Here is a 20,841-nt window from a genome sequence, read left to right as displayed (position 1 = left end):
CGGTCATTTTTATATAGCTCTTTTTCTCTGCACATGTACTTTTCTTTTTTTCCTTTGAGTTCTACTTAATGTCTGCTAATGAATAAATTAATAAAGAAAAGGTGCCTAAAAACAAACAAAACACAAAAAAAATAACAAAAAAATTGGTGTCTCTACCCTCGAACAGCCACCAAAATATAAAAGCAATTGTTAGGGTGGCTCTTTTTCCCCCCACAAGTAGAGAATACTGGTGTGCATCCCCCCACCCCCCATACCTGTGGGTTGAAATATACTCTTATGCTATGTGTGCTTTTACTTGGGTGGACTTTTTGAAAACCTGAATAAAACAAATGTATGCAGGACATGAGAAATGGGGGAAGTGTAATGAGTTAAATTTAAAAACGTGCAAAGAAATTTGATTACATGGATAGAGGCTATTAGCAGTGCTTCTTATGACAAATCAAGCTATAACTGTCATGAATATTCTCTGGAGCACCCTGGGTTTGTGTTGAACCTCAAGGTTCTATATACTTTTGTTAAAGGTCTTGAATGAAACAATTGAAATAAACATTTTATGAGAATCAAAGGTGTATTATGTTTAATTTTTTATGAGCACAGCACTGTACAGAACCTTTAAACATCTTCATGCCTTTGCACACTTTTAAATGAGGTATCCATGAAACCTAAAAGAACTGGAGTTCAGAAGTTTCAGAGTGCTTAAACTCTGGTGCTTCCCAAATGTATGGTGATTTCAGAGCGGTGAACTCTCTTGTGTTTTGTCACTGATGCTGGATTCTGGCTCTGAGACCATCGCGTCCACCATTCCCTCAGGTCTTCTGGTCCACTTAGAGGAGGATTTGAAATCTGGTTTGCTGAAACAAGCACATATGGGAGTTTGGACTCTAGCGTTGTCACCACCCTTTTTGTTCCAGCATCTCCACAAGAATCCTCTGCGGAGATCTGTATTTTTTTGTCGCTTGTTTGGGCAGGTTTTGTCGAATCTGCTTGGATATTCTCTCCAGTGTCATCTTCATGACCTGTTTGCTGCTGGGAGTTTCTCAAGTCCATCACTTGCAGTTTCTGTTTGTACTCTTCCAGCGTAGCTTTGCACTCAGCAGCTTCCTCTTTTATCTGAAGGAACTGCATCTGAAGGTCTCTCTCAAATACTTCCTCCGCCTTGAGCTCATTGAGCCAGAACTTGAGCTGCTCCTCTTCTTCTGAAAGCAGCTCGGAAAGCTCACTGGTAGCTTGCTGCTGCTCTAGCTCAAGGATCATCTGGTCCGTTGACTCAATTTTGTGCTTTAGTTCTTGTAGACTTGCCTGTTGTTGGACAACTAGTCTTCTTAACTCTACAATCTCCCCACTCTCTGTCTCTTGATGGATTGTTTGGACCACTGGATTTAAGGTTTTCAGGTCCTCCTCAACGCCTTTCTGTTCCTCTTCGTCTTGTCTCTCACAAACAGAACTCTCATCAGTGCATCTGCCATGGTTCCCGAGGCAACTGATCAAAGGCTGATGTGATGCAAATCTATTTTTGTCTTTTTTGTCTCTTGGCTCCATCGTCCCAGAGGCCAGGGAAATTTTGGTTGTGTTATCTGAGTGCCCATTTCCTTTTTTGCCCTCCTTGTCTTTCCCCTTATCTCGTCCTGATTGCTGCTTCCCGCCTCTGCCCAAGTTTTCCAGCCAACCCCATGCTTCCTCCATTAGCGTTAGCGACTTCCGCTTGGGTCTCTTCGGTTCCTCGGGCGGGGGGTCGGAGTGGAGGCAGAGGTGTGACAGCGGTGGGAGGCTCTGGCGGTGTAGGGCGATTGCCCCGCTGCCTCTTCGCGCTCTCCCTGTCCCATCCGCTCGCCTCATTTGGGCTTTGGACTGGTTTGTTTCTTCCCCAAGGGATGGACCGATATGCTTCAAAGTGAGCTGCACCTCCTTAGCTTGCTCACCATATTTCTCCAAGGACTCCAAGAGACGTTCATCTGGAGTCACATTACGTTCATATTCTTTGAATTTTTCTCTTAGAGTGTATCGACCAGTGCGACCTAAGGGAGAACAATATTAAAAGGGATATTTTTGGGACAAACACAGATGCTTTTATCCAAAGCAGCTTACAGATGATGACTCATTTCATCTTGAGGAGGCAATATAACACAAGAAGAGCTAGCAATACAAACTTTCGAACATTGTCCAAAACAGTACAAGCTAGAATAAGCTACTTCTTTAATATTGTCAGGGATTTGGCTGTTTGGAGAGTCAAAACATTATTTTTTAATCAAAACATTAACTGTAACCATTTTACTCACCCTTCTTTCATTTCCAAAATTGTCCTCTGTGGAACACAAAGATATTTTGATATGAACTCTTTTTGTCCATATAATGGAAGTCTCTGTGGTCCAAAACAATTTTGACTTTAATGGTTTGGACAAAAATACCTTCTGATGTGTTCCACAGAATAAATAAAGTTGTACAGGTTTGGGACAACATGAGGTTGAGAATATCATGACCGAATTTTTATTTTGGGGTGAACTGTCCCTTTAAGGCTTTTAAGAGCATTTGGCCTTTTTATGAATGTTCAGTAGTTTGAGCAAATGCTTGCAGACTAATTGTATGATTTCTTCATGTTTATCTTTTTGACAGTTATTTCATGAAATAATTAGCTCCAAGATGTTGGCCCAGACATTAACTTACCAAGTGCCTGTGCTAAAGCGATGACCACCTCCTGACACGTTGTTTTGTCAGTGACTCCACAAACTATGCGCTGGACTCCTTCGACATACACCTTTACTTCCATTCTAAAAGAAAAATAAATCAGATGTTTGTTTCTTCTGTCTAAACCTTTCTGTAAGCCTAAAATGTCACATTCTCAAGAAAATGTCAATCCAAAAAAAAGATGACTTGTTCACTCCATAATAAATATTCACTCCCAAGTTGTATTCACTCAATAACGAATTACTGATCACTGGTTTATGTAGGGAAAAAAAAAGTAATATAACCATTCAGTAAGCCAATGTTGTAATATAGCATTTTGAATATGAACAGATAAATCTTTCATTTTAGCAAGTAAATTAAATACTATCATATGAGGTTGTATAGATGGTTGGGTTCATAAAATTAAATTCTGATGTACTGTACCTGTCTTGAGGATCAGAAAATCGAAGCGTAGTAAAATCCTTGCACTTAGATAAGAGGCAGTTCGGTATATGTTGTCCTGGTGTACATGGAAAAGTCTTCTTGTCATCCTTGACTTAGCTAAACAAGTACAAACCCTTCCCTTCAGTAAACATTCAGATCAAGACTGATAACAGACTTCGGTTGTGATGTTGGTATGTGTGTTTGTCTGGAGTGCAGTACATAAATTCCCTAGACATTTTTTTTTTTTTGGGATGCTAATTATTTTTAATTTGAGTAAACACGTTAACATTTGACTTGTACAGGGGCCAAAAGAAGGCTTCGGTTACTAAACATGCTGTTTGTTTTCTTGCAATCTATTCTATATCTTAAAAATACTTATGTCCTTGCAGTCAGATGTTTAAGAAAACATGAGCACAGACAGTTAAATAATTAATATACTATATGAGCTACTATTTAGTCAAAATAAATACAGGCACCATGACGTGACCATTGATTTAAAAAAATAAAAATAAATAAATCAGTAAATAATAAAACATTTAACAAATTTTATTTTGTAATATGAAATGGTATTTTGATGAACGTTTTAAGATATCTACATATACATATTTTCTGTCTTGATTTAATTTGTTGGTAATCAATTGGGGGGAAAAAATCAAGTTAGAAAAAAAAAGAATCTAACTAAACGTAATCCATTTGAAAGGTATTTCAATTTATCTTAAATTTCAGAAACATCAGACATTAGAAAAAATAGGTTGAGTTATAACACTAATAAAAATGTGTATATTTTAACATTTGTGCATGAATGTATTGTGCTTATCACATGTACTTGTGGCTTCTGTATATTTGTTTCTTTTAAAAGTGGTAATGTACCACTGACATAATCTTTAAAATAAATTATACAAGATACTAAAATGCATTGTGGAAAACTGCATACTGGTTACAGTGCCATAGTCGTCTAACATTTTAAACCAATAGTATTTTGAATAAACGCAGGTGTGGAGACTTTTATTTTGAAAACCTTTGAGACGGACAAAAAGAAAGGTCAGTAACGTTACTTCACACATGCATTCAACTTGAATCGTCCGACGTTGTTTGACAGATAAACATGAAGATTGTAACATGGAATATAAACGGCATACGAACTTTTAAAAATGGCATCAAGAAAATATTGGATTCATTCGATGCCGATATAATCTGCGTCCAAGAGACTAAAGTTACCCGTAAGTTAACGTGTTTTAATGAAACGCGGGATTTTGAATGGGTTGATAAAGCACATGTGCCCTATTCTTAACAATTGAATAACTTCAACTACTCAGCATACATTTTTTTCAGGTGACCTGTTGGATGAGAAGACAGCAATTGTTGATGGCTACAATTCATACTTTAGTTTTAGCCGAGGACGAAGTGGATACTCGGGTAAAGCAGCATACAGAACCATTAGTACAGTGACTTTAAATATAAACTGTAATGTTTTTAACGCCGGATACATGTACATATTTTTACAATTATTTTACAAATAAACGTAGCCTTGTTGTTTACAACCACTGTCTGCAATGAGCAACCTGATTTTCTCCATGACCAGGCGTAGCGACCTACTGTAAGGATAGCGCTACTCCGTTCCTGGCTGAGGAAGGATTGACAGGTCTGCTGGCCAATCAGGGAGAGGCTGTTGGTTGCTATGGTGACCAGGTTGAGCTGTCTAGTGAGGAGCTTCTGGCGCTGGACAACGAAGGAAGGGCAGTCATCACTCAGCATCACTTCGTGTACGTTTAATGATCTTAGACTTTGGACATTTACTAGTAAGCCTAACATGTTGTGAAAGTTGTTTTCACTTATTTATTTTTTTATTCCTCTTAGTGGCAAAGATGGACCACAGAAGCTGACCGTTATTAATGTGTATTGTCCCCGAGCTGATCCAGACAAACCTGAGAGAAAACAATACAAACTCCAGTTTTACCAGCTCCTCCAATGCAGAGCTGAAGCCATCTTGAGCTCAGGGAGGTGAGAGAGAGATCGTACAAATAAGAGCTAAGATGTCTATTTGTTTGATTAACCGTTCCTCTGTCGCTCTTCAGTCACGTGATTGTATTGGGAGATGTTAACACTTCTCATCGACCCATAGACCACTGTGACCCAGATGATGTGGTAAGTCCTTTAACGTGTTCCTCCATCATTATTTCAAGATTTCTGTTAACTCCAGTTGTCCTGACTAGGCCTGACAATTCATAAAAGTCCACAGTAAAAGCAAAACTGCACTGTATAATGCAACACAGTCACAAACAATTCGAATATATTTGCTGATTAATAAAGTGCAACAGTGCCCACTTTTTAGTAATGCTGGCTGCGAACGTATTTTTCCCATTCTTTTTTTAATCTTTAATCTTTGTATAATTTTTTTAATCTTTAATCTTCAGTCAGGATTTTAATCAATCTTAAAATCCTTAAGAGTTATGTTACATGTTTTGATTTGAAGCAAAAAAGCATTTGAAAATCAGACCAAAAGATAAAAGGGGCTCAATGGTTCAGTGTACTGAACATCTTTAATGAGGGGAAGAACTACAAACCCTGGAAGCTTTGAGAATTGTAAGGTCCATGCGAAGGTATCCAGTGGTGGATGAAGTTTTCCTGCATGTGCAGTCTTTTCATTTTATTATGAACTCAAATTTAGGTTAGAAGTCCAATTATTAATGATCCTTCATAGGATAATTTGTTTTGACAGACATCTGATTATTCTGTTTAGCTCTTTAATCTTATTGAACTCAAAAATTTGCATTCTCATGAGATCCTCACGGTCACATACTCGCCAGTCTTGGTTATTAGACAGAGGTAACTGACTTATATTTTAGATGTCCGCTCCTAAGCTTGCTCGTTCTAAAAGTACTTTTATTTAGTGCCCATAGATCTGTACACACTTGAATAAAGCAACCTGATCTCTAGTCAGAGGTCACAACCACTACTACAGTATATGTATAAGCCGACAAACATTATTTTCCTTGATAGTGTCTTGGGTATAGTCATACCATACATGGTTTTCCATGCACACTTAGCTTGAATAATATTACAATAAACAAAGGTTAGGCTCACCCTATTTAGGTTGGTTGAACAACATCCAGTTGACCTAAATGGGAATTCCTTTCGAGCCCTTACAGTCTAAGTACACTTGAACTAATACCAGAATCGCCTGACCCTCTTGCAACATGCAACAGTACTTCAGACCAGGACAACATCCTCCAAATGGAGACAAGAGCTAACAATTAGAATTTGCATTGATTAAGGCCTAGATGTGTTAACACCATTTGGGGACATATAGTAATTTGCATGAAAGGTTTTGTGTGATGACTTGCGGTAGTGGGTAATCAGCTTATCTCTAAACTCAGGATCTCTATTACCCTTTAGTCTACTTGTAAGATTGAGACCATTGTACCAGACGTATAGAGACAGTTCAAATGATACCAAACATGACTGTAAATAATACTTGCATTCATGTAGAACATTATATTATACTATTGCTTGTTTAGTTCTCTGATTGATGGAGATTACAGAATCATGGGTAAAGTATTTTTTCACCATTGTTAAACACAAACATAAAAAAAGAAAAAAAAAAAAACTAGAAACGATGTGGTCTGTTAGCTTCAACAGAAGCATACACCATTGATTAACAACCCCGTAATAAATATTAGGTCCGCCTGTAACAGTTTATAAGGCATCATTAAAATTCAGTTCCATATGAAGAAAATCAGTGGGATTTATATTTTTGGAACCCAGCTGCTTCACTTTAGGGTCATTCCAGAGGTCCCCAGCTCAAATTTTAGATTTTGCTAATATTTTTTCTTAAGAAAAACAGACATATATAGTGATGAAAGCCAAAATATTAAATGTCATGGATGAATATTTCCTGAGCGTCATGTTATTTGTAAACATAGATGGGTAGGTTTGTTAGTAAAAATCTGTTGACTTCATCATTTTTTATACATTACTTATTCTTTAGAAACTCTGATTTAAATACAGTAGTATTAGCTGTATACAAAGTGACCAATACCTGGTTTTCAACTGCTAAAAATAGGTAAATTATTCAACAATCTGAAAATGGAGCCTCACTGAGATCCCCATATCTCTGGGACTGGACAATGTAGGGCCTTAAAAATGAAGATCCCAAAAGAAAAGTTTATTAAGGACTATAAGCTAAAATCATATTGCAATATCTTTAATACTTCTTGAGTTATAGGCTTGCAAACTTTGGAAAAAGAATATTTATGGCACTCAGACAGGTATGTTCAATGCAGTTGCTTTGACAGAAGTAAATGAGATACATCTCTAGTTTCAACATTATTTGTTCTTCAGACATTCCTCTTTAAAAGAAAAGTATCATATTTTTGCAAATTGACCCACATTTGGTTTTTTTTCAATTGAGTTTGTTTTTTTTTTTTATGTAATTTTAACAATTTACTCCTGGAGCCATATTGAAATTCCAATATCTTTGGAACCGAACAGTATAGGGCCTTAAAAATGAAGATGGCAAAAGTAAAGTCTGTTAAGACCCAATATCTAAAAGGCATTAAGATCTTTAATACTTCTCGAGTTACAGGCATGCAAACTTTGGAGTAAAAACTTGAAAAGTGTCTTTTCCCCAATTTTGAAGGGTCTCCATTGGCACAAAATGCACTAAAGATTGCTTAAGTTAGCAGATTTTACTAACAGACCTACCAATCTCGGTGTAAAAATAACATTATGATGCTGCCATCTTTCTGCAGTCATTTTTACCCTCTTGTAATTAGGCTCTGAATCTCAGGAGAAAAATTGCCCTTTTGAGGGCCCTCTACAAAATAGTGGATTACACAGTAAATATTCATCCATGACATAAAATATTTTGGCTTTCATCACTATACATCTATCTTTCTTCAGAAAAAAAATTAGCAAAATCAAAAATTTGAGCCGGGGATGTTTCTGAAATTTGTTTGATTTGACACAGAATGACCTTTTATATAATTATATGTGGAACAGTATTTGCAATGGACCAATAAGATTTAATTATGGGTGGAGTCACCCAATGTTACACACTAGTTATAGAAACTAGGTAACAAAGCAAATGACTTGTTGCAGCTGGATAGGACAAAAGCTAAAATTTACACAGAAGAGGTATATTTATTGTTTTATCGCACAAGTTATATACTAGCACATATCTACTCTTATTACTGTTTTGTCATTTAGGATAACTTTGAAGATAATCCAGGGAGGAAGTGGCTGGATCATTTTCTGTTTGGAATGGCCGAAAAGACCGAAAATGACAATACTGAAGATGACCTTACAGACATCTCCCAGAAATCTGCCTCTGGTGGCAAGTTTGTCGACTCCTTCCGCCATTTCCACCCAATGCGCTCCAGTGCCTTCACGTGCTGGTCCACGATTACGGGTGCCAGGCAGACCAACTATGGCACACGGATTGACTACATCTTCGCCGACCACTGTCTGGTGAAGTCTGCCTTTATTGGCGTGGACATTATGCCGGAGGTGGAGGGATCCGATCATTGTCCTGTATGGGCGCAGCTCAGCTGTACCCTCCAGTCTAGTCCCAAGTGCCCTCCCTTGTGCACACGTCACATGCCAGAGTTCACTGGCAGACAGCAGAAACTCTCACGCTTCTTTGTCAAAGTTTCAGACAAAGAGAGGGTTTCTAAAGTCTCTGAAGAGAGTCTACCTGGATCACAGGAATCTGGGGAAATTCGGGAAAACCTGAATCCTGTAGTACAGGGAAACAGTGTTGCAAAGAAGAGACCTACATGTAGAGAAAAAGATGCAAATGCATCCAAAGCCAAAAGAAGCAATCAGATGAAAACTGAAAGCAATGCTAAAGGAAGTCTTTTAGCTTTCTTTAAGCCTAAACAAACACCAACGATTCCTTCCATTGTAAACTTGAGCCCGAAACAGACAAAATCCTCTGAGGATAGCCAAGGTAGTGAGAGTGATGTCAGAAGCTGCCCTAGCAATGTGCAAACGAAGACCAATATTTCTTTGGTAACAGAGATGGAGACTGAAAATCAGGATGAAGTGGAAGGAGAATCGACATCCACAGTCAAGTCAAAGGACTGTAAAAAGGGGCCATGCACTGGTTTTTGGAAAGCGGTTTTGCATGGGCCTCCTCAACCACCACTGTGTAAATCTCACAATGAGCCCTGTGTCTTACGGACTGTGAAAAAAGCAGGACCTAATTTAGGCCGCCAGTTTTTCGTATGCGCTCGTCCTCAAGGCCATGCCTCCAATCCTCAGGCCAGGTGTAATTTTTTTGCCTGGGTAGATAAAGGGAAGTAGGATCATACTGTAATCTGTATGCATACTGTATATTTCATGTTTTGATTGTATATTTTTGTTTTATATGTAACGTTTTTATTGTGCAACAAACAATTTGAAAGGATAAATAAATAATGCTCTTTTGAATTTGGTTTAGTATCATACATTACTAGCTTCAACATTTGTTTGTTCTTCAGACATTCCTCTTTAAAAGATTAAAATGACCCACATCTGGTTTTTGACCACTAAAGATGTGTATAATTTACCAGATTACTCACGGGGTCGCATTGAAATCCCAGTATCTCTGGATCATATAGGGCCTTAAAAATAGGAATATCAAAAGAATGGTTTGTTAAGAACCAAAATATAAATTTATATTGATATTAAGATTGATTGATTCTTTATTGATAGACATTCATTCTTTTTTTTTAGAAGTAATTTTTTTTTTTTTTTTACGGTCACCATTGGTATTTAATTCGACAAATCTTATTAAAGTCAGCAGATTTAGTTAATATACCTACCAATCTCTGTGTAAATAAAAAATTTTATTAGAGTAATCAGATTTTGTTAATATACCTACCAATTTTGGTTTTGACACTGAATGACCCAATACAGAGTTTAAAATTAGTCAGGCGAGCAGGAATTCATTTGTTTGAGAATACAAGCCTATTAATATAAAGGTTTTGTTGTTCTGGTAAGTACTATGTGTGGAACAACTGCAGTGAATTAAAATAACATTTTCAATTTTAAATGTAAAACCTTTGAGAAATATTAACTTTTGCCTTTCTGTTCATTTTTCCCAAAATGTATTTTGTGTTCTTTTCTTTCATTTGTTCACTTTTTTTCTTTCTCTCCTATTTGCTCTCTTTTTCACTTGTGCTTGTTATCTCTTTAGTTCTTTCTATTACAGTTTCCCTTTTCTTTAATTTTTCTTTTTCAGTTTCATTCATTCATTCATTATTCAGCCCATTTGCTCTGCCTCATTTAGTTTTTTCCATTTTTGATTTAATATTTGCTCCTTTCTCTCCTTTGCCTTGTGCATTCGTTTTTTTCCCCCTTGATCTTTCGTTCTTTTTGTCTTCCTTCCTTTCACGGTTCAGAGGGAACAGGTTGTCTTTTATTTTGATAAACGTATTTCCGGTTTGAGTTTTACATCCTGTGAACGGATCTGATTTTAAGTTGCTGGATAAAATTTAACGATGCGCTGAACAAAATATCGACAACAGGTGTTTCTTGAGGTGTAATGCCTACAGACATTCGTGATGGAGAGGTAAGTTTACCAACTCTGCGTCTAGGCTTTAACAGCCGTGTGTGTTCTTGTTCGAGCGTTCTAAGCTTGTCCAAAATGGCGAATGTTTTGGTGACCTCTTGTCGCGAGCGTTTATGTTACCTCCGAAAACGCGCAAGACCGAACACGTTTTAAAAAGACATCAATAGAAACAAGATAGTTCTTCTACAAAGGTGCACGTCAGTGGTGTGATAAATATTCAGAAGATGTTTAATGTCTACAGTTTTACACTTGGTTACGATTTGACGAAGTACTTTGTGTTTCTTCCATTAATTTTCATCATTTGTTTTTAGCATTAATTGAATTCATGTATTCATATGACATTGGTAAGCACAGAGAGTTCTACAGGTAAACATTTTTTAAATAATGCAAACCGTGAGCGTAAATTATTATTCACAAATTTGTGATCTGTAAGATGTTAAAAGTGAAGAGAAATTAATAACGTTAAGTCTATTATGATCTCCAATCCTGTATTTATTTGATAATAATAATAATACAGTAGAAACAGTAATACTGTAGTCATCCAATATAAAAATAATATATTTTAATGTAATTTATTCCCAGCAATTACTCCAGTCTTCATTGTTGAATAATCATTCAGAAATCATTCTAATATGATAATTTGGTGCTCAAGAAACATTTCTTATCATTATCAATGTTGAAAACTGTTTTTTAGGTAACTGTATAATAATGTTAATGTGTGTGTGTGTGTGTGTGTATGTATGTATAATTTTTCTTCATCTTTTAGTGGAACAGGAGTCTATTACCAAGCAATGCCTGCAGTGGGACCCGATGGGAAAAACGTCATGAAGTTAATTCCTGTCCAGAAAGTAAATGGACAGTTTTATCAGACACCATTTAGTACAGAGAGAGACAGTGTGGATGTACAACTGAAAGCCTATGCAAAACCGATTAATCCATCTGCTGCTGCTTCATCTCAAACGCAGATGCGGCTTCCCGCCCTCCAGACCATAGCAGATGGACGGTATGTCCTGAAAACCCTTCCGCAGGTCAGAACTGTATCTAACGCTGTCAAAACTCAACAAGGTGGAACTAATGACATCATTATTCACAATCCAAAGTCAGTGCATGTTCCTCTTTCAACACGATCGCTTTCCCAGTATTCAGTCCAGTTACCTCCTCGGCCCAATGGACAGGGCATGGTGGCAGTCCAAACGCTGCCTGTTACCGTGAAATCACCTGTTCTCCCAAACGGTCATTTCCTGCAGATCCCTCCGAATGCGAAAGTTAGGACTCTGCCATTTACTGTGGTATAACATTCAATGATGAAGAGTGAGATGAACTCTGTGAGTAACACCCCTAACCTTCAAAAGGGTCCACCAACGGTTGTGCTTGTTTCCCCTGTCAACTCTGTTAAGCTAAATTCAGACCAGCAAGTCGTTTCGGTTACAAAGCCAAGTCAAATACAGAAGACCCTGTTGCAAAATCCCCCTACAAACTTGCAATCACCTGTTTGTGTTCCTAAAACAAATGAAGAAGTAAACACTCCCTTAAAATGGGTCGTCCAGGAGGGAACAGGTGCATGCGCTCCTTGCCTTGTACCTGTAATGACACCGAATGTCAGCTCTGACACCATAAAAGCAGTCAAGCATGTCAACTCAGTTGGGACGGCAAATGAAAGTGTGCCAAGCAAACCCACACCTCCTCAGACCAGCCAAGAAAAGATTACCCCAGGCAAAGACCACGCCCTGGTCATGTGCAACGGGAAAGTCTACTTTGTGGCCAAGAAAAATTCAGAGATCGCCAAGGATGTGATGATCAGCGAAGGTGGGAAAAGAGGGGTTGTCAGCACCTCTCCTGCCCTGCCTGCCAGCTCCGCTCTGGGAACAAACTCTTCTAAGCAAGACCCAAAAAGAAATGTGAGTGAAATTATCGATCTCTGTGATGATGATGAGGAAACGTCCACGTGTCTGGGAGGTGCCCCGGGAAATCTGCCTACACCGAGTCAAACTGAGGTGGATGAGAGCGATGAAGACTCTAATGTAATATTTGTGTCATACATTCCACCCAAGTCAGAGACTCGTGCTGGTGATAGAGTGGAGAAAGCTGCCTCTCAGAACAAATCTGAGGAAGCTCAACACACACAGACAAACACAAAGTCTGTCTCACAGAACGAAGGGGAAAAACCGGCACATGCAGAGATTGAAAAAGAGTTTGGTCCAAATAATGCTTCGGCCAAAATGAGCGATGAGATGGATGAGCAGATCGAGGGAAATGAAAGAGCTGGAAGCAACTTGAGCTGTCTCTCTGAAAATGTAAATATGGAGGCAGATAAAGACTTGGCGAGTGTCCAAAGTCCATCTGAGATGAGATGTCAAGATGATACAGCTCTCGCTGAAACTGCTAGCATTTTGGAAGCACCCCAGAATGTCTGTGTTCAAGCCACTTGTGACACTGAAAAGGTAATATACCAAATTTAAACATCATCTTTGTTAGTTTTAATGAAATAACAAATTTCAATAGGCTGACATGTAATGCATTCTTCTTTCTTCTGTCTCAGGCCTGTGAAAATCCAGCCTCTGATCAGAGGAATCACCCCAAGACTGACTGTGAGCTAAGAAAAGAATTTGGCATCACCTCTGATGTACAAATTTGCTTGCAAAGACCAAAGCCGACTGTAAAACCAGATCAACTGACAGAGAGACTTATCATAAACAAACGCACATTAGACGGCCTTCGTAAAGTGATCCAGGAGTCAAAGTTGCAGTCAAAAATACAGCAAATGATGCAGGCAAGTGATCTAGGAGTCAAAGTTGCAGTCAAAAATACAGCAACAAGCTATTTAAAAAATCTCATGTCAATCATTTTTTCACTTGAGTTATGACTGTAGGAATAACAGCATTGATTCATTTCATGACACTTTGTTCAATTGCTAGGTTCCCTACACAAAAATGGACGAGGATGAAGGCCTGACAGTCAAAAGAAAAAAGCAGGAGCATGATGGGAGTCAAGATAATCTCTCTCTAAGCTCCTCAAACATTTCACCTGCTTCTAAATGTTCAGTTGTTCCCATTGAAAGCAGTTTAGCTTGTCAAGATGAGGGTTGTTCAACAACAGAATCTACAGCTGATGAAGTTCATATGCAATCTGAAATGCCAGCTGATTGTACTGGTAACACATGCTGTTTTACTCCTTTATCTGAACAAAAAGAAAAACTGACTTCTACCCTATCACCTTCCTATCAGAGGAAGACCTCACCGCGCTCTAAGAAAGCTAAGGTGTGCACGGCCTGTCCTTGTGGAACTGTTTTGGGGGCTGCAGAAGCCAGTTCATCCCTTCATTCACAAGACAGACTGAATCCATGTACTGCTGTTGAGTCACACAAAGGGACAAGAAAAAACTGCTTAAATATAACCCCAGAAGAGAGTCGCCAACCTCAGAAACACCAAGATCCTGTTAAGAAAGCAGGGAAAAAACCTTCATCAAAAAATCCATGTGAAGACAAAGCTCTGTTGGAAGGTTCTACTAGTGAAACATCACATGAGATCTCTCTTAATAGTTCAGTGAATATTACATCAGGTGCAGCATCGGACAACCCCAGCATCTCATTCTTGAATAAACAGCAAGGTCCCAAAATAGACACATTCCTCACACAGTCACTGTACACACTGGAGACACTGGATGCTGAGGAGATAAAACGGCGTGAGAGAATCGAACGTTTGAAGGATCTCCTGAAGGAGAAGGAGGCTGCGCTGGAGCGAATGCAGAGCATGAACGTTTAGTTATGACTGTACGATGCATGACAGACTGAATATGACTGGGAAAACCACCAAAAAATGTACAAGAAAATATGTATACAGTTTATACACAACTGTTTTGCCTTTTTAATGTTTACCAGATCTCAGTGTCATATTTTTTATTCAGTCTTTGGCTTCCTAAGCATTTTGTGGTGTTTGTCTTATTTATAGTTGTTTTTAGTATGTTATCATTTTTTATATCTTTGTATGATTTATGTGTTTTTATCAGTACTTTGTTTTCTGTAGTTCAATTTGTGGTGTAACAGCCTCATTTCATAATAAAAAAAAGCAATTTAGTAAATAACTCAATGTACTTCTAGCTGAAACATTTTGAACTCAAGAACGCTGTAAATAATATAAACATACTGTTTGAATTACTCTATTTTTATAGTCATCCATGCCTATTAACTTGATGAAAATGTTGCTTGTTACCTTGCTAAATTACAATTTTATGTGTTTTCATGCTTCAGATAGCTTAAATTGTTTTGGTCAGAATTGTAGTTGTTTACTTTTTAAATTCTTAACCTCTAAATGTATAAAACCGTGTTCAGTTTGTTCAGTTGTCATGCTCTTTCACACTGCTTATAACAAAACAGACACTGGGTTTGCCATTAACCTTTTATTTGTAGTTATAGCAGCACATTTTGTGATTAAACAAAGGTCCTCTTGTGTTGTAATGGCAATATTTCATTAAAATCAATTTAGTTACTGAAACAACTGTTGATGAACAAGAAATATCTTCAGAATCTCTTTCCAATATTGTCAGTCTCAGTACAAGAATATGTCTTCTTTAGAGGGATTCTGTTTCACAAATGAGTTAACATCAAAAAAATGTTAATAAAAGCAATAGTTTCTAAATAACAATGCCACCGTAGAAATGTGGTAGTCACAGCCAGCCATGTTACAATAGATGTCCAATAACAAATGGATAAAAATGTCATGAAATAAAATACACTCTTTATAACTTATTCATAGAAATAATGATGATTACATATGGTCTTAAAGAAATGAAGCATTATTTCCAAGCGTTTATACTCTCTCTCCAAACAAGGTGCATTGTAAACAATTATTTTAATCGAATATAGTGTGCAATATAGAAAGAAGCTTGCATTGTAATAGTTATTGTACACTCATATCAGTTTTTGCTAATGATCTGATATATACAGTATGCTCTTTAATATTTTATTGTCTAATATTACATGCATCTTGTGTCAGGGGTGTGCAATAAACACTCGTCAGCAATACTGTGCTGGTTATTACAGACAACAGCCAAAGTAACTATTAAGTTTGAGTGTCAGTAAGTGATGTCATCTGCCGGTGGAGAACAGCAATATGACAACTTCAACACCTCCAGTGGTTTCAGCGCTGGCTGGCAGTTTAGAATTCTGTGAGTAAACCAGTCATACATATAGATTAGTGGTATAAACCTTTCATCAGAATTTCTTTCATATAGATCCAGAAAATAACTAATCTATAAATCTAAAATTGAAATGAATTAACAGCATGGTAGTCTCCATAAACTGATACATGTTGTATGTATATCAGCATTTCAGAATGTGGCTACTCAAAATGATGCTACCTGGAGGTTCCTGGATATACGTCACTTATTTTTTTTTTTTTGCTACACATCAGAGAAAATACAAAAAAAAAACCACTGAATTTAAAATGTCCATTGTTTACAATGTAATGACACATTAAAAAAAAAAAATTGTGGAGCCTTTTTCAAATCAGGTCAATTAAATTAACCACACAGGGTTATATGTTAACACTTTTTTAGAAGTTCTTATATTTAAAATGACAAAAGACTGCTGCTGCAAAAAATGGTTTGGACTTGGCAACGAATTAAGTTAAAATAAATGATGTCCCCACTTACCTCTATTGGCCTTCTGAACTTAGAATTCTGTAGAATTCTGTGAAGGTAGTTGCAATTAAATCTACAAGACCGTATCTTTCCTTTGGCTTCTGTTCACATGTGACATCTTTCACAGGACTGCCATCTTCTGTCTGAATCTCATTTCTGGCTGCACAGCTTAAAAAGGATTATGACAATACTGAATGAATAACAGAAATTCACATCAGACATAGCACAAATAACACCACTTACTCTGTCCATTTGATGCAGTTCAGCCCTGATGGAGAATAAAACCCAGGAGCGCAGTCCACACATTCTGTATCTGATGCCTTTGTCCCTGCAAGCAGATACAGAGACCAAAAATATCAGAATTACACCTTAAAATGTGGGAAGACTTAAATATGTTAAAGACTGCTAAATTGAGAAACATACCTGCTGTTTTTGTTTCTTGTCCTGGTCTGCAGACTCTGTGTTTTTCAGCATGACGGCACTGTGAATCTGAGTAATCAATGCAGTAATATCCATCAAGAACATCACAGATGGTGTTTTGTATTGTAGTGCATTTACTCTGGATGTAAAGGCCTTGACCTAAGAGCACATATAGCAACACGTTTACATAGACAATAATGTAAAATTACAAATTCTGAAACTAAAAGAAACACACACACAAAAATATAAACATACTTTCAGCACAGTGTTTGCATGTGAAGCACCGATGAAGACCATTGGGTTCACTCATGAATGTTCCTGGAGGGCAGGGTTGGCATGTGGTACTTAAATCCCCGCTACAGTCACTGCGTACTACTGATCCTACAAACAAATATTAACACACAACTCTAAGGTGACCAAGCATTCAAGGATCTTGTAGAAAAATAAAAACCTTATGGGTCCGTGATGATGTTGATGTTCATAGGTATGCATGTGATTTCATAAGTTCTCCATAGTTGTACAGTTGAGGGTAGGGTGGGAGTTATACATGAACGCTTCTGGAGTGCAGGGACTGCATATAGTGGCAGAATTCCCAAAGCAGCCCCTGCTGACCACTAACCACACAAACAACACACTGACAATGACCATACAAAACTAAGATGACATGCTGTACTTTGTAAATTTCTTAGAATGATTTGAAAAGGTAAAAAAAAATATAACAAATACATGAATCAGCAGCCTCCTAACAAATGTAAGGAGGTTTCAATTGTTTGTTCTAAGTAAACAGACAGCTAAAGACATGCATTTAAATACTGTCGCTATAGTAAACTGCTAATTATTTTCATATAGTGCTGTACAGAGGCTTGTATTGTAATATTTGTTGTTAAAATCAGTTTTTGATAATTCCAGGTATATGTTAATATGTATTTTTCAATGACCTGCATAATTACATACATAAAGAAATACATTTAGTCTTCTTGTGGTCAATAACCTGCGTCAGCAGCAGTGTGCAGTACATCCATCTTAACGATTTTTATAAATCATTCGTCCTGCATGAAAATAGCAGATGTGGCCCAATTTCATAACTTCTGTTAACTATAACTATACTTTTGGGGTATGGTGGAGATGGGAGAAAAGGTGAAAAACTTTCTCTTCTTTATCACTTTTTTTTTTATCATCACTTATCTGATCGAGTTAGCCTACCTAGATTGCACATTGGACAACATTCTCCATAAGCAGATCTGTATTCATTTGGACCACAAGTACTTCCGATTGAGAGAAAATGATAAAAACCTGTAAAAACACGAAATAAACAGCACTTAACCTGTAAACTTTTAACGGGTCAAATGCTATCACACGATTAGTTACTGCTACAATCGCCATTTCTTCGATAGTTTGCATGTCTAAGCAGGCGACAGGGATGATGTCTGCTGCTAAACATTTCCATTATAATCAGACGATTGTCTTGATCACAACACCATCGTGTATAAGCAAACTTACCTACTGCGTAAAAATAAAGCGTCGCCCTCATGATCGCTGCTTAAATTGTTAGGGGTGTTGCGAAGTTTTTGCTTCTTTTTATTGGCGATTGGAAAAACAACTTTTGGTGCATTACCCGCCACCACCAGAAAAAAAAAGAAATAAAACAATAGAATTTTATATATATATATATTATATATATATATATATATATATATATATATATATATAAACTGTACAATGTAATATAACTGAACAACTCGCTTTCATTACAGAATTTGCATAAAAATGCTACGGAACAGCTGCTGTTCACTAAAAATTTGAAACAGTTGCAGTACCAGTGTATTCATTTTTTGTATTGGTCTTATTGTCTGTTTTTTATTGTATTGTTTTGCAAAAATGTTTTACATTGCTACGTTACATCTGAATGTTTTTTTACAGCATTTTCATTAAGATTTCTGATTCATTCTTTTTTAAAAGCATTAAACATTTTATAATATGCATACAATTGAGTAGTAGTATGACTGACCCAGTTTTTGCAAAACACAGCATCACATAATGGCATATAAATGTAAAGAATTAATTACAGACCTTTAAAGGTTATAACCTATAAAACATGAAAAAATAAGTTATTTGTTGTGAAAATACAAACAGCAGCGGTGCATGTAAAATTACAAATTTCTGAAACTAAAAGAAACACACACACAAAAATATAAACATACTTTCAGCACAGTGTTTGCATGTGAAGCAACGATGAAGACCAGTGGGTTCACTCATGAATGTTCCTGGAGGGCAGGGTTGGCATGTGGTACTTAAATCCCCGCTACAGTCACTGCGTACTACGGATCCTACTACAACAAATATTAACACACAACTCTAAGGTGACCAAGCATTCAAGGACTCTTGTAGAAAAATAAAAACCTTATGGGTCCGTGATGATGTTGATGTTCATAGGTATGCATGTGATTTTCATAAGTTCTCCATAGTTGTACAGTTGAGGGTAGGGTGGGAGTTATACATGAACGCTTCTGGAGTGCAGGGACTGCATATAGTGGCAGAATTCCCAAAGCAGCCCCTGCTGACCACTAACCACACAAACAACACACTGACAATGACCATACAAAACTAAGATGACATGCTGTACTTTGTAATTTCTTAGAATGATTTGAAAAGGTAAAAAAAAATATAACAAATACATGAATCAGCAGCCTCCTAACAAATGTAAGGAGGTTTCAATTGTTTGTTCTAAGTAAACAGACAGCTAAAGACATGCATTTAAATACTGTCGCTATAGTAAACTGCTAATTATTTTCATATAGTGCTGTACAGAGGCTTGTATTGTAATATTTGTTGTTAAAATCAGGTTTTTGATAATTCCAGGTATATGGTTAATATGTATTTTTCAATGACCCTGCATAATTACATACATAAAGAAATACATTTAGTCTTCTTGTGGTCAATAACCTGCGTCAGCAGCAGTGTGCAGTACATCCATCTTAACGATTTTATAAATCATTCGTCCTGCATGAAAAATAGCAGATGTGGCCCAATTTCATAACTTCTGTTAACTATAACTATACTTTTGGGGTATGGTGGAGATGGGAGAAAAGGTGAAAAACTTTCTCTTCTTTATCACTTATATTTAAATGTGTTTGAAGTTGATCGAGTTAGCCTACCTAGATTGCACATTGGACAACATTCTCCATAAGCAGATCTGTATTCATTTGGACCACAAGTACTTCCGATTGAGAGAAAATGATAAAAACCTGTAAAAACACGAAATAAACAGCACTTTAACCTGTAAACTTTTAACGGGTCAAATGCTATCACACGATTAGTTACTGCTACAATCGCCATTTCTTCGATAGTTGCATGTCTAAGCAGGCGACATGATGTCTGCTGCTAAACATTTCCATTATAATCAGACGATTGTCTTGATCACAACACCATCGTGTATAAGCAAACTTACCTACTGCGTAAAAATAAAGCGTCGCCCTCATGTTCGCTGCTTAAATTGTTAGGGGTGTTGCGAATTTTTTGCTTCTTTTTATTGGCGATTGGAAAAACAACTTTTGGTGCATTACCGCCACCACCAGAAAAAAAAGAAAATAAAACAATAATTTATATATATATATATATATATATATATATATATATATATATATATATATATATATATAAACTGTACAATGTAATATAACTGAACAACTCGCTTTCATTACAGAATTTGCATAAAAATGCTACGGAACAGCTGCTGTTCACTAAAAATTTGAAACAGTTGCAGTACCAGTGTATTCATTTTTTCTATTGTCTTATTGTCTGTTTTTTATTGTATTGTTTGCAAAAATGTTTACATTGCTACGTTACATCTGAATTTTTTTTACAGCATTTTCATTAAGACTTCTGATTCATTCTTTTTTAAAAGCATTAAACATTTTATAATATGCATACAATTGATTAGTAGTTTAGATTATCCAGTCACCACAAAACACAGCATCACATAATGGCATATAAATGTAAAGAATTAATTACAGACCTTTAAAGGTTATAACCTATAAAACATGAAAAAATAGTTTTTTTGTTGTGAAGATTCAAAATGAAGTTTTGATGTAAACAATAAGTTATTTTTTGTTTCTTCAAAAATC

General features: G+C 36.7%; 4 protein-coding genes across 6 annotated transcripts; 2 read left to right on the top strand and 2 right to left on the bottom strand.

The window, feature by feature from the left end:
• Positions 1-196: 196 nt before the first annotated feature.
• rassf11 (Ras association domain family member 11) lies at positions 197-3,528 on the bottom strand. The gene is made up of 3 exons (XM_042729634.1): positions 3,106-3,528; positions 2,662-2,765; positions 197-2,015 (listed from the first exon to the last, which is right to left on the bottom strand). Exons 2-3 carry the CDS (start codon positions 2,762-2,764, stop codon positions 697-699), a joined length of 1,422 nt encoding a protein of 473 aa, XP_042585568.1. The 5' UTR covers position 2,765; positions 3,106-3,528; the 3' UTR covers positions 197-696.
• A 604-nt stretch (positions 3,529-4,132) lies between these two features.
• apex2 (APEX nuclease (apurinic/apyrimidinic endonuclease) 2) lies at positions 4,133-9,541 on the top strand. Its single transcript, XM_019082651.2, has 6 exons — positions 4,133-4,325; positions 4,438-4,521; positions 4,688-4,868; positions 4,963-5,106; positions 5,181-5,250; positions 8,314-9,541. The coding sequence occupies exons 1-6, from the start codon at positions 4,211-4,213 to the stop codon at positions 9,409-9,411; spliced, it is 1,692 nt and encodes a 563-aa protein (XP_018938196.1). The 5' UTR covers positions 4,133-4,210; the 3' UTR covers positions 9,412-9,541.
• A 941-nt stretch (positions 9,542-10,482) lies between these two features.
• Positions 10,483-15,150, top strand: LOC109065662 (ligand-dependent nuclear receptor-interacting factor 1-like). Its single transcript, XM_042729630.1, is given in 4 exon segments — positions 10,483-10,660; positions 11,427-13,101; positions 13,200-13,430; positions 13,576-15,150. Coding segments are annotated over 4 exon segments (2,760 nt in total). The 5' UTR covers positions 10,483-10,652; the 3' UTR covers positions 14,422-15,150.
• A 1,159-nt stretch (positions 15,151-16,309) lies between these two features.
• Positions 16,310-18,333, bottom strand: LOC109065664 (tumor necrosis factor receptor superfamily member 14-like). Of its 3 annotated transcripts, none has more exons than XM_019082653.2 (6): positions 18,218-18,333; positions 17,921-18,010; positions 16,973-17,098; positions 16,721-16,876; positions 16,541-16,625; positions 16,310-16,465 (listed from the first exon to the last, which is right to left on the bottom strand). In XM_019082653.2, the coding sequence occupies exons 1-6, from the start codon at positions 18,246-18,248 to the stop codon at positions 16,312-16,314; spliced, it is 642 nt and encodes a 213-aa protein (XP_018938198.1). In that variant the 5' UTR covers positions 18,249-18,333; the 3' UTR covers positions 16,310-16,311. The 3 variants fall into 3 exon arrangements, with proteins under 3 accessions (XP_018938198.1, XP_018938200.1, XP_042585566.1); XM_019082655.2 differs by having other exon boundaries at positions 16,721-16,786; XM_042729632.1 differs by lacking the exons at positions 17,921-18,010; positions 18,218-18,333 and adding an exon at positions 17,169-17,265.
• Positions 18,334-20,841: the final 2,508 nt, after the last annotated feature.

Source organism: Cyprinus carpio, chromosome B8, assembly GCF_018340385.1.
Source record: "Cyprinus carpio isolate SPL01 chromosome B8, ASM1834038v1, whole genome shotgun sequence".
Lineage (NCBI taxonomy): Eukaryota > Metazoa > Chordata > Actinopteri > Cypriniformes > Cyprinidae > Cyprinus > Cyprinus carpio.
The sequence above is the reverse complement of the archived record's forward strand: the minus strand, read 5'-3'. Positions and strand labels throughout refer to the sequence as shown.

What these genes read in the sequence shown, in the direction of transcription:
- rassf11 (XM_042729634.1), bottom strand. Translation starts at nt 2,764, where the DNA reads ATGGAAGTAAAGGTGTATGTCGAAGGAGTCCAGCGCATAGTTTGTGGA. An exon ending in CGCTTTAGCACAGGCACTTG is followed by an intron (nt 2,016 to 2,661) that starts GTAAGTTAATGT and finishes GTTCTCCCTTAG; the next exon opens with GTCGCACTGGTCGATACACT.
- apex2 (XM_019082651.2), top strand. Translation starts at nt 4,211, where the DNA reads ATGAAGATTGTAACATGGAATATAAACGGCATACGAACTTTTAAAAAT. An exon ending in CCAAGAGACTAAAGTTACCC is followed by an intron (nt 4,326 to 4,437) that starts GTAAGTTAACGT and finishes CATTTTTTTCAG; the next exon opens with GTGACCTGTTGGATGAGAAG. An exon ending in ACTGTGACCCAGATGATGTG is followed by an intron (nt 5,251 to 8,313) that starts GTAAGTCCTTTA and finishes TTTGTCATTTAG; the next exon opens with GATAACTTTGAAGATAATCC.
- LOC109065664 (XM_019082653.2), bottom strand. Translation starts at nt 18,248, where the DNA reads ATGAGGGCGACGCTTTATTTTTACGCAGTAG. An exon ending in GCTTTATTTTTACGCAGTAG is followed by an intron (nt 18,011 to 18,217) that starts GTAAGTTTGCTT and finishes GTGTTTTTACAG; the next exon opens with GTTTTTATCATTTTCTCTCA. An exon ending in ACAAGAAACAAAAACAGCAG is followed by an intron (nt 16,626 to 16,720) that starts GTATGTTTCTCA and finishes ATCTGCTTGCAG; the next exon opens with GGACAAAGGCATCAGATACA.